The sequence below is a fragment of the Kwoniella shivajii genome, chromosome 2 (genome assembly GCF_035658355.1).
Source record: "Kwoniella shivajii chromosome 2, complete sequence".
In the NCBI taxonomy this organism is placed as follows: Eukaryota; Fungi; Basidiomycota; class Tremellomycetes; order Tremellales; family Cryptococcaceae; genus Kwoniella; species Kwoniella shivajii.
In genome coordinates, this window is record NC_085909.1 from 435,105 (window position 1) to 446,596 (window position 11,492).

Genomic DNA, 11,492 nt, shown 5'->3' on the forward strand with positions numbered 1-11,492 from the left:
TCTTACACCGTTTCCGAATCCGCTGTATCGAGAGAGATGAGACCGTCTCAGCCTCTTCCTATATTAACAAGGTTATTACCATATTTGAGGTATTGGAGTTCGCTTTATACTTTTGCTCTTATTCCGGGCAAACGGGTCAGGCACAACCGCAGAAACCGGCGCCCGACACCATTCTCATCTCTTCGAATTGAATGGGTTATAGGTACAACGAAGAAGGGGAGAATGACGAGATGCTCCATGCCCTTTAACCCGATCAGGACATCTGTCCCACCTTCATCGCTCACTCACACATCACCTGGTTCACAGCATTCATTGGTACCTCACAGTCGGGCACCCGAATTGCATGGCCGACTCTTCCTTTCATATCGCGTATAGTACTTATAAATTTACAAGAATTGAACAAGTACTGGTACCTCTTCTTATTCTCAACTCATTCCTCCTTCCCCCTCCATCACGCATTACGGTCCAAATATAATCGCAAGTAAGATGAAGTGGAGTCTTCTTCTCACTCTCTTACCCCTAGCCATCTCAGCTCCGGCTTCATCAAACAGCACTGCTACAGGAACAGCAGCTGCTGCATCATCTACTTCAACGAGCAGTAGTGCTGGTGGTAATTCAACATCTACCAATCCAAGTGTAACGATCTATCCATCAACTTCAAATGGTAATCCGGTTGAAATCACAGGTTTGAATTTTGAGCAATTCGGTCAGGATGTATATTTGGGTGTACCATACGCTCAACCTCGTAAGCGTTCTCCCTCCCCCCTCTCACTTCTCCTCAACAATCTAGATCGTACATATTCCAAGTCCCGTCGATCTGTCGATAGTGGGATCAGGATCAATCGTCGAATAATATGATTTCCATATAGCCGTTGGAGATCTTCGATTCAGACCACCACAAGATTATACATATAATTTCTCTGTAACTGCACAGACTCAACCTCCAGCTTGTCTGCAAGATCCAAGTGGAGTGTCCAATGGACAATCAGAAGATTGTCTGTTCTTGAACGTGTTCGCTCCTGAGGGGGCTAATGGTCAGACTGCTTGGTTGCCTGTCATGGTCTGGATGTGAGTCTTATAAACCTTTCTCCCAATCCCCCATGTTTCCTTTACTTCTCCGAACCGTATTTTTGCATATCTTTCAGTGTACTAATTGAGTACGTTATTGTAGTTACGGCGGATCTTTCACTTCTGGATCAGCTAGTCTATACAATGCGACTGCCTTAGAAGCTTATGCAGCTAAGACCGTAAGTTTGACTGTGTTCTAGATTGATTCGAGACGGTCATATCTGATTATAATTTCTGATCAATGAAAATAGGGAAGACCGTTCATTTTCGTTGCTCTCAATTACAGACTTGGAACTTTTGGTTGGCCGTAAGTCCTGACCTTCCTATCTTTTGTATCATTGAGGAAGGGTTGGTTGACCATTTTGATCTGATCTACAGATATGGCTCAGGGTTCGCAGAGAACGGAGCGGCGAATCTCGGTTTGAAAGATATCAAAAAAGGATTAGAATGGGTTCAGGAGAATATTTGGGCTTTCGGTGGTAACCCTGATCAGGTGAGTATATTCCCATTTGATTGTATAATTGTATAAAGAGAACAGGGATGATGGCTGATAATGTCGGGATATATTTGATAGGTCACTGTATTTGGTGAATCTGCAGGAGCTATTGCCATTTCCTTATTGTATTTAGATGAAAATATCAATACATTCAAAGGAGCTATAATGGAATCTGGTGCTCAATCAACCTTACCTCTTGGTCCTACAGCTTCAACATGGGAAGATGTATATCAAGCTTTACTTCAGGCGACAAATTGTTCTTCTACACCTCCATCAGCCTCAACTGCCAACACTACAACTTCTCCTTCTACTCAAAGTAACTCTACATCATCAGGATTCGATTGTCTCAAAGCTCTTCCTGCGGATGCATTACTAAAAGGTCAATTGACAGTTAAATCGAACCTTCTTTTCTCTGGGTATGTGAAATTCTTGCAATTTTTTGTATCATTAGGTCATGAATATGATCAATGCTGATTCTTACGCGTGAATTTATTGGATCAGTTTCGTTTACGGTACGTTGACTGATAAATGACGGTCTCTTGATGGCGTGAACTTGCATAGATAGCTGATCGAGCATCCTCCTTTGAACAGGCCCAAGTATCGATGGAGACGAAATCCCCGATTCTCCGCATACCCTTTTATCTCAAGGTAAATTCGCCAAAATACCTTTCATATCAGGAAACAACAAAGATGAGTGAGTGATGCCCATCTATATGTAGCTCACTCGACATATCTGGAGCTAATCTTTTTCTTCCGTGAATTAGGGGAACGGTGTTCGTGCCTTCTTTTGTCAATTCCACCGCCTTGGGCTTACGAGAATTGGCAATTGTCGAGCCTGTCGATCCGTCCAACACCACGATTGCTCAGGTCTTAGCACTATATCCCGATGTACCAGCGTTAGGATCGTGAGTCATGTCGCTTCCTCCGTCCGACAGTATGACTCTTTTTTATATTTCGGGCTGACCATACTCATTCGAAAAAAGTCCTTTCGATACTGGAAATGAAACTTTCGGTTTGGGCTCAGCGTGAGTGTACACCATTACCACTCTAGTCGATGGACATTGATTGACGTTTGAATCTCATCTCAGACATAAGCAAACCGCAGCTATCTTTGGAGATGCAACTTTCCAAGCCAACAGAAGATACTTCTTACAACAAGCTAATGCGCACGGATTAAATCAAACTTGGACATATCAATTCGAACAGCTTACACCTGGTGCCGCGGGATATCTAGGAGGTGAGTATTATCCATTATATACTCAGACGACCGCCGTCGATCCATTCACTATTCGCACATTCGAGTAAATCGTTGTCAGATGCTGATAGTAAATTCGTAGTTTACCACGGTAGTGAAATCCCCTATGTCTACGGAGCGCCTTTGGCTGGTGCCGGTAACTACACTGCTGGAGATCTATCTTTATCCGTATCAATGATGGACTACTGGTAAGTATCATTGTCATAATCAAGCAATTTAAGGAAGGGCCATAGCGGAGCTGACATTCGATGATTTGTAATAATCAAAGGTTGAATTTCGCTTATTACAACAATCCTAATTCACCTGATGAATCTTCATCGTCATCGTCAAATTCAACTAATTGGCCAACTTATACCAATGATAAGAACATCCTAAGATTGCTGGCTAACAACGTTACTGTCTTCACTGATGATTATAGAGAAAAACAAATGGATTTCTTCTTGAGTCAACCTACTCAATTCAATTACAAGAGAGGATTACCATTCGGACAGAGGGTCTAATTAGAGTGTCTTGATGTCAAATCTCTATCTATCTATTCAGGGTTGGTTGGAAAGAAGTAGATGAGGAGATATTAATAAGAAGATATGTGATGAAGTAGAATGAAGAAACAAATGTTATAATAGTCATCTCAAAGGAAGCATGACTGATTGGATCGGAATCGCCTATAATGCATATTTGGGCATAAAGTGCATGATTTTATCACACTGTATTTAGTGCATCAATCTTCTGTGTAAAATCTGTTGATTTCCGATCATAATCCTTTATGCAAAACTTGGATCAAAAGCCATTAATCTATATAGGTATATACAACCAACCGCTCAAAAGCATAGCTAGCTAGGGACAAGATACTTTATCCCGTACAATCAATCACTGCTTCTCTTTTCCCCCTTAACTCGTCCGTTCCACTGAGAACCCTCCTTATTCTGCTCGAGAACGTTTAACAGGTCTATCGTCATTATCATTATCACTTTCATTTGGACTATCATCGTTATCACTTTCATATCCATCATGAGCATCACCGATATCCACTTTATCGATATTACTTTGGGATTGATACTTTTCTTGCTTCAGACCACTCGGGGTTGACGTCGATGATATTTGACTGGAGTCGTTACTTTCCGTTTGATCCATAGGATCGTATCCTTTTTTACGGAATAAATGAATATGAGATCTACGTGTATTTCAATCATCAGTTTGACAAAAGCTCAAGTATGAGAGGGCCCTTTGGAAGAGTCTGGTAGAACATAGGAAACAGACTAAGGCAACTCACGCTTCACCTTGACCACTCATCCATTCACCTTCTTCGGGGCTTATACTAACTCCTACAGGTATCGGGATTCTCGCTTCATCGCCCCTTCCGTTCTTTCCATGACCGCTACTATCTGGATCCGAAGTGGAGGTCGAAGACAGGTTAGAAATACCGTTTGTGATTGCTATAGGGGGCGGGATATCCCAACCAAGTTGAGATGATAGATCATTTACTATACTATCTGCATCGCCAAGCAGACATATCTAAAACAAGAACATGGATTGAGTCAGCTTTGTTAGGTCTTCATACATTCTGTGTTCAGCAAGATGGCCAGCTCACATCAGGTTGGACGTGATATACAGGCGTCAAATTTATGTAGATCTGAGGAACGGAATGTGGTATATGTGCTAAGTTCACACTCATATCAGCTTGTTCCTTTACATTGAACTGAGTGCATCATTCGCAGGATTGGATGACTCACTTAGGACCTCGCTGACAGGAGCGACTTTCAAGCTTGTCCCTATGATGACTAACAGATCGACTTCCTCACGATCTTGGAATAAACATTGGTCGAATTCAGAATCAAGTGCTTGACCGAAGAAAGTTATGTCAGGCTATCCGAATGATCAAAACATCCCACCGAATCAGCTAATTCTTGCAATATGGGAAGTGGCTGTGCCGGTATAGCTGCCCACCTTGATTATACCAGGTTCACCACCACCCCATTCATCTTCTTCACTATCATCATCATCGTTGTCATCCCATTGAGCTTTAGCTTTGGCCTTTCCTTTGCCCTTTTTCATTTCCTTCTTTCGATTTATCTCTTCGTCCCTTTTGGTCCGACACGATCCGCAATAAGGTACTTGTTGGGACATGATATGAGGTTCAATCGTTTGACCCGGAACTCTAGTTTTGCATCTCTGAAGGCACAATCAGCGGATGCTCTCCGGTTGGCGTTGTCATCGGGAAGGAGGACGCACGAGACATGATGCAGTTTTAAATGAGCCTATGGAAAACATCGATTAATCACATCTCTCTCAGACATTGACGTTTGAAAAATAGACTCAACTCACCATGACATTGTAGGACCTTCTCTACACCAGCTAGACTTTCTAAAGTATCTATATTTTGCGTATAATTCCGTAGAAGCTATTAGTGGTCCGCCAAAGAAAGTCAGCTCAAAATGCTTACAAACCTGTTATGATGGATTCTGACCACTCACTTTACCTTTATCTTCTAACATCTTGATCCATCTATGACAAGGTGAAGGTATAAAATTACTCGGGTATATCTGTTTTGCGAAAGAACTGTTCTCAACCACAATTGTGCGTGAGCACCAACTCTTCTCTCCCTGATGCATGCGACAGTGAAATAACTCGAAGGCTATAATAAGAGTGGATGGAAAAAGGGGGATTTGGCATGACAGAGAGTATCCAAACGTACTAGAATACTTGTGGATTTTCCTTGAAATAATGTATATCAAACATCTGTTGAGGATCATCTAAATTATATTTACCTTCTTCCTGTAATTTTGAGTATAATCCAGTTGAAGATCTAAAATCAGGTATACCACAAGAAGTCGAAATACCTGCACCTGAAAGTATGATTATTTTCTTTGAATCCCTGATCAGTCTCAGAGCATCTTCTAATGTTGATACATTTGATAATCTCTCTCTACGACGTAATATCCTTGATAAAGCAATTTTAGCGAAAGGCAATAATAATAAATTCGGTGTTGATATATTCCTCAAAGGATTTGGCTAAGAACGCAAAGAAAGAAAGACGAAAATATCAGCTTTAATACACTTTGTGGTATGTGAGTCCAGCATGGGTTTCTCCAATAGTCCTTATGGAAGATTATGTTCAGGTATGGTATGACAAAATAGCTTACAGGGATTATACCAAACCCTAATAACAATTTCCTCAAGGATCTCATTTCACCTTCTTGACCTGGACCCAGATAATCTCTTAGGAAATTCACTAATCCACATTCCTTCAACTGTTTCGTAAATCTCTTCATCTCTTCTTCGCTATATCCATTTTCAGCTAATGTGTATGGAGGGAAAACCAAAAAAAAGGAAGACAGACGATTGTCAGTTGCAAATCGTGGTGACAGAGAACGGAGAGATATTGATTCTATCTTACCTTCGATTACGATCTGATCGTACTCTTCATCTTCCAGGTCATCTCTCTCTTGATCAGAATCATATTCATCACTGTCTATCTGATATGTCTCTGCTGGAATGATCTCCGGTGCTAACGATGATGTACTTGTCATATCGCACTGAGACTTTGGATGGCCATCCAGTTGAGGCTCAATTACTCTTACGGGTGTAATCGTCGTAAGCTGTCCTACCAGAGCTGCTGCACTCAGAGGTCCAGTAACAAGTGAATACTGACGATATATGGAGGTAGATATCAAACAAACTCCAACGTGCGCGTACAAAAAAGGATAAAAGTCAAATTCCAGAATCATTCAACATCTCTAAATCGGTAATGGCATTCCAGGCACAACCGAATCAACAGTCAGCGCATACTTCCCGTATCTGTTCACAGAGAGCAAACCCAAAGCAGCACGGAACACAGCTTGCAATGCATAGAAGTGAACACTCGGATACAGTGCCAGAGACTTGATGTAGGTATACGTTCGAGAAAGAGGAATGCAAAGGTTATCCGGGAAGATCTGTTCACCAATGACAAAGTTCAAACTATTTGTACAACCTCCACTTTAGAGGTCCAAGCGCGTTCATCAACGAAATTGAAGATATCAAACCTTTGCCACTGACAATTCGACTCAATCTTCTCAACATATTCGTCTTAACATTGATGTTGATCATCTTCTTACGACGCAACTGCTGTTGAGCAGGAAGGTTTTAGCTTGAATTTTGTAGGTCGATTATAAAGACAGAAGGAAATGACGGCCAATCCACCTATACGGACTATTCCTATTCAGGAGCTCTCCCCGAATTATACCGTAAAAAGATTTCTTTCTTCCATACAACCTCACATTCTCGAACATGTTCGACAAGGAACAGACTTCTTTCGTAGAGTGCATCACACTGATAACGATCAAGATCCCATTCATGCTCACGTCATCAGGAGAGAAGCTAGCGGCCACTGGCAAGATCATGATGTAGGAACGAGCGAATTAGGTCACAGAGCGGTGTTGGAAGAAACTGACTCGAGAGGAGGATACCGCCAGTATGGTCACATGGAAGAAGCTCAGAAGTATACTCCGGTTCATAATCCTGGAATTCGCAATATGCAGAGGTACCCGAGTCTGCCCCGAACCAAGATTCAGCCAGATCCAGTAGAAGATAACCCTGTTCAGCATCATTTCCATACACCTAATGACCACACCTCAGACCATACAACGAAGCTGCGTACCACTATCGACAATGACCGACACAATTCTAATCAGCGTTTCAATCGCGACCAACAAGAGGATTTGGAAGAAAGCGAGAGTGCCCAACGTGAGTTTGAATGAGTTTGGCCGGTTGAGGCTAGCTGTTGACAAGGTGAGTAGGACTTCTGGCGCGCAAACTTCGCAGAAGGGATAAAGCAGCCATCATCAAGCCTAAACCTCCTACGCAATCACACCCTCGAAATGGGTCTCGAACGAGTCGCAAACGAGGACAACAGCCCTCGGAAGCGGAATCGCCCCCTGTTAGTCGCCAGAAGACCATCCAGGCAGAGAATGAAGGCGACAAAAAACTCAAATCCTCATCTTTGCTTGACGTTGCTCGCAAGTATCAAGCAAAGAACATATATGCTTCCAATGGAAGACTTAGTGTTAGGTCTTTCCGCTTTTATCTTATCGTTCAGTACCGTCTAACGCGCCATGTGTAGATCGCTCCTCAACAACGGCAAAAGAAAGTCGGATTCATGGCACATGGGGTAGCTTCAGCACCAATCCGCTTCCAGTCAACTAGCAAAAGACAACGTCAATCAGGTGAGTGATTATTTAGCTTGAGACGGTTGGGCGATTGACGTCGCTGTATAGAGAAGGCATTCAGTGAAAATGAATTCCTCGGATTGAGACAATCTCAACAGCCTGTATCTGAAGATGAGGATGAAGACCTTACAGTCGATTGGGAACGTCAACCTCGAGGAAGACATCCTGCCCTAAATGCAGGGAACATTGGTAGTAAAACGACAAATCGACGAAGTGAGGAAGTCAGGTATTCAACCAATGAAAGCCAGTATCGACCTTATCCTCCCTCTGTACAAGCGCCTCAGGGACCATATAGTCGGTTGCCCCTACCTGGACGAACAAACTCTCCGAGTTGGCCAACTGTATCAAGTCAGGCTTCGAAACGTATCAAGGTCTTTAATCCCCCTTCATCAGCACGGACACTAAGCAAGATCAGCATGAAAGGCGAAGAAGAAGCACAGGAGAAACGAAAGAGAAAGGCGGAAATCAGACAAAGGGATATCTCAGTGGTGAAAGCAAATGAAAGATTAGAAGCCGAGCGCGTGGAATTGGAGAAGCTCAAATATGAAAAATCGGAGAAGGAACAGCATCAACAGAGGGGGATGGAAAGAGAATGGGAAGAAAGGAAGAGGATGGAAAAAATGGAGAGGGACGAAACAGAATGGAATAATTCACAGAAAGATTTGAGGAGAATCACAGAAAAGAATAAATGGAGAATACCGGATAATCATTTCCTTCACTACTTTCAGAGCCCTGGTCCGACATCAGCGGATATTGGTACTAGCCATGATCACCAATATCTTTCCCAATCTCGACCTGTGGAACACGGTGCACTTCCGCCAGTTCAGGAACGACCTCTTCCTCTCCCACCCGCAAAATATTCTCATCATACTGTCAACAGCCCAAACCCAATCAATGTGGCGCCTCGACGACCGGTATCCATTATTGGTGGAGGTGGTGGCATGCCACCGCCTCCTATGCCTGTTCGAGCCTTTCACTCTACATATCGCCTATCTATTCCTGGCTCACCTGCGATTCATTACCCTATAAATCTCAAGAATTCACAAGGATCTAACTCTCGTTTACCTCCTGCAACTCCCCGAGGCGAAGTCTTCGGTCGAAAAGAACCTCCAATAGTACCCAGGCAACCTGTATTGGGAATGTCCAAAACAGTTAATCATGCATCGGGAGGAAGAAATATGAACCACACTGGCGAGATGAGCTTCGGGCTTACGAGGCAGGAGAGATCAGGCATTACAGGAGCGCAGTTTGTCTCTCCTTCACCCGTCAATCAAGCTCCCTTAAGATACACTCCAAGACGAAATCCGCCGGTACCAGCTGTCAATTCCTACCTTCCCAATATCGGCACTTCATGGCAGAACCCGTGGGTTACCCCTCGATCTCAGCAGACTTTTTATCCGACCTATACTCCCAGAATATCAACGAGGAAAGGGATAGAGCAGTATGGACTGACGAAAGAAGATCGCGAGTATTTCTGGAAAGACGGTATTCCGTCAGGATAAGTCAGAACAAATCAAGGGTGTGAGTATTTGACGTTAGTCTACTTCGTCTTATCATTTAGATAGGTTGTTATTGATTTTTGGTCTATTGACTTGTGTGACCCTACTACATAAGATGTAGCGTGATTCGAGCGATACACATTCGACTCCGAATTCGAGTGAGGGACTTGATGAACCACGTGAATAGTTGATACGCATGGTGATGTAAACATCCCCTTTGTTGTGAAAGATAAGATCAATGGTGGCATGTGTCGACCCATGTGATTTCAGCGGTGTTTGATATTGATATGAAAAGCATCCTGTTTGTCATTCACTCATAAACTGATGGTGGACATGTGGACGCTTTAGGGTGTTATCTAGACATGTATGAGATTATTGATAGCTATGATCAATTGGTAGTCCGTTTGGATCGATAGGTCAAGATGATTTACTAATTTCGGACGAATGGTTCCACCGATAACGTGATCTTTCATTATCGATAGGGTTTACTTCGGCCGATGAAGAAGAGAAACCTTTTCATGGTGCGGGCCATCTTTTATCTCAACTGCGTGATTTCGTCCTATGATGACTATGTTCTCGGCTTGGCTTGGCTTGGCGATAGCGAGCTGATTCAAAGAGCTTTGAGAAGAATAGGCGCCATGAGCGTGATACAATATAAGCTTAGACGGCCGAAATGTGTTTGCACGTTTTGATTTACATTCCATACTCTGTAGAACCGCATGCTTGCTCTTGCTGTTTTCTTTTAGCCCCCCCTGGATCAACGAAATTACCCAATCAAGTAAAAGATCAAGGACGCGGTGCCTGATTTGCGATTTGAAAGATTAAACAAACTGGAATAATCTATTCGCTTAATAAAGCCATTTTTCTGATAAAATGGGATATGACATGATCAACGTGGTGCGGAAAGGAGAATGTCGACATCACCGGTGTATGGTAATCTATTTTTCCTTTCTTTCTCGCGTGCCGAATCAGCGTGTTCATCCAAGCTGTCATGATCATGAGAAAGCAAGATTGCTCTCACACCGAGCAATGATTCATGTCGAAAAATTTGGATGTGAGCTGGGGATCGGCTTAGATCGGGGGAGTCCGCATCCCGCAAATTTATCACACCCACACACCGAACAGAAGAATTTCTCATCACATCTAGGCACGTGCGATTGCGAAAAAACTTTTCCTTTCTTTTTATCGGTCAAACACGGGATATCGCATCGATACTTTTTGAGCTGTCCGATATAGCTTTTTTGTCTTGAGGACAGTCGGAACTGCGTCCAGATGAATCGTGTATACTCTGAGTCAGCTACTCTGAGCTGAGGGGCGGTGAGATCACCCATTTGAGGGATTTTAGGTGCACGGCGATTATCCAATCAGATATCGCCTATTTCAGGAAAAAAAAAAAACAAAAGAGATTAATTTAAAGTGTGCAACGCGTTCCATTGAGTTTTCAAGTTGAACTTCCCCTATACACTATTTGATCGAATTGGCAGATATCTCCCAACTGGTTTTCATGGGTGAGGGTACTGACACTCAGAACCATCCATTCTCAATTCTACATTCGACGTTGCCGCTGAGGAGGCTGTTTGGTCAGGATTCGGATTCCGGTGATACGGATATGTTTTTGATCGGTGATATTATTTGTTCTTTTTATCTGTCAAACATTTTTATCATTTGAATTTGATTTACTTTATGACCGATAAGGGGGTTTGAATTGATTATGTGTCCAAGAAAGTGCCACATACCACATTGATTAGATGATAATCAAAATTGCCGTCCCTCATTTCAGGGGTTTTATCTGTACGGGATAGGAAATTCTATTTCGGATCTCATCAGATTGAAGATGGCAAAAATCAGTTGCATTTTGTTGATAAAAATCGAACGAATGCATTGCGCTATTGATGTATGCATACCATTACATGCTCGACATTCTCGGTTCTGTAAGGACTCCCAAAGATCGATGTGGACGCAGTTGCTCC

At 42.8% G+C, this 11,492-nt stretch overlaps 3 protein-coding genes across 3 annotated transcripts; 2 read left to right on the top strand and 1 right to left on the bottom strand.

Annotated features, from left to right (window-relative positions):
* Positions 1 to 486: 486 nt before the first annotated feature.
* IL334_001532 (uncharacterized protein) lies at positions 487 to 3,319 on the top strand (the record flags this gene model as incomplete). The annotated part of the gene is made up of 13 exons (XM_062933288.1): positions 487 to 745; positions 870 to 1,068; positions 1,172 to 1,247; positions 1,320 to 1,375; positions 1,447 to 1,561; positions 1,643 to 1,980; positions 2,066 to 2,076; positions 2,156 to 2,258; positions 2,329 to 2,469; positions 2,548 to 2,589; positions 2,653 to 2,801; positions 2,902 to 3,007; positions 3,088 to 3,319. 13 exons carry the CDS (start codon positions 487 to 489, stop codon positions 3,317 to 3,319), a joined length of 1,827 nt encoding a protein of 608 aa, XP_062789339.1.
* Positions 3,320 to 3,737: 418 nt separating this feature from the next.
* IL334_001533 (uncharacterized protein) lies at positions 3,738 to 6,346 on the bottom strand (the record flags this gene model as incomplete). Its single annotated transcript, XM_062933289.1, has 11 exons — positions 3,738 to 3,990; positions 4,090 to 4,331; positions 4,408 to 4,475; positions 4,550 to 4,682; positions 4,764 to 4,988; positions 5,049 to 5,074; positions 5,142 to 5,217; positions 5,291 to 5,375; positions 5,512 to 5,828; positions 5,960 to 6,114; positions 6,214 to 6,346. 11 exons carry the CDS (start codon positions 6,344 to 6,346, stop codon positions 3,738 to 3,740), a joined length of 1,713 nt encoding a protein of 570 aa, XP_062789340.1.
* A 636-nt stretch (positions 6,347 to 6,982) lies between these two features.
* On the top strand, positions 6,983 to 9,525 carry IL334_001534 (uncharacterized protein; the record flags this gene model as incomplete). The annotated part of the gene is made up of 4 exons (XM_062933290.1): positions 6,983 to 7,541; positions 7,595 to 7,860; positions 7,918 to 8,020; positions 8,072 to 9,525. The coding sequence occupies 4 exons, from the start codon at positions 6,983 to 6,985 to the stop codon at positions 9,523 to 9,525; spliced, it is 2,382 nt and encodes a 793-aa protein (XP_062789341.1).
* Positions 9,526 to 11,492: the final 1,967 nt, after the last annotated feature.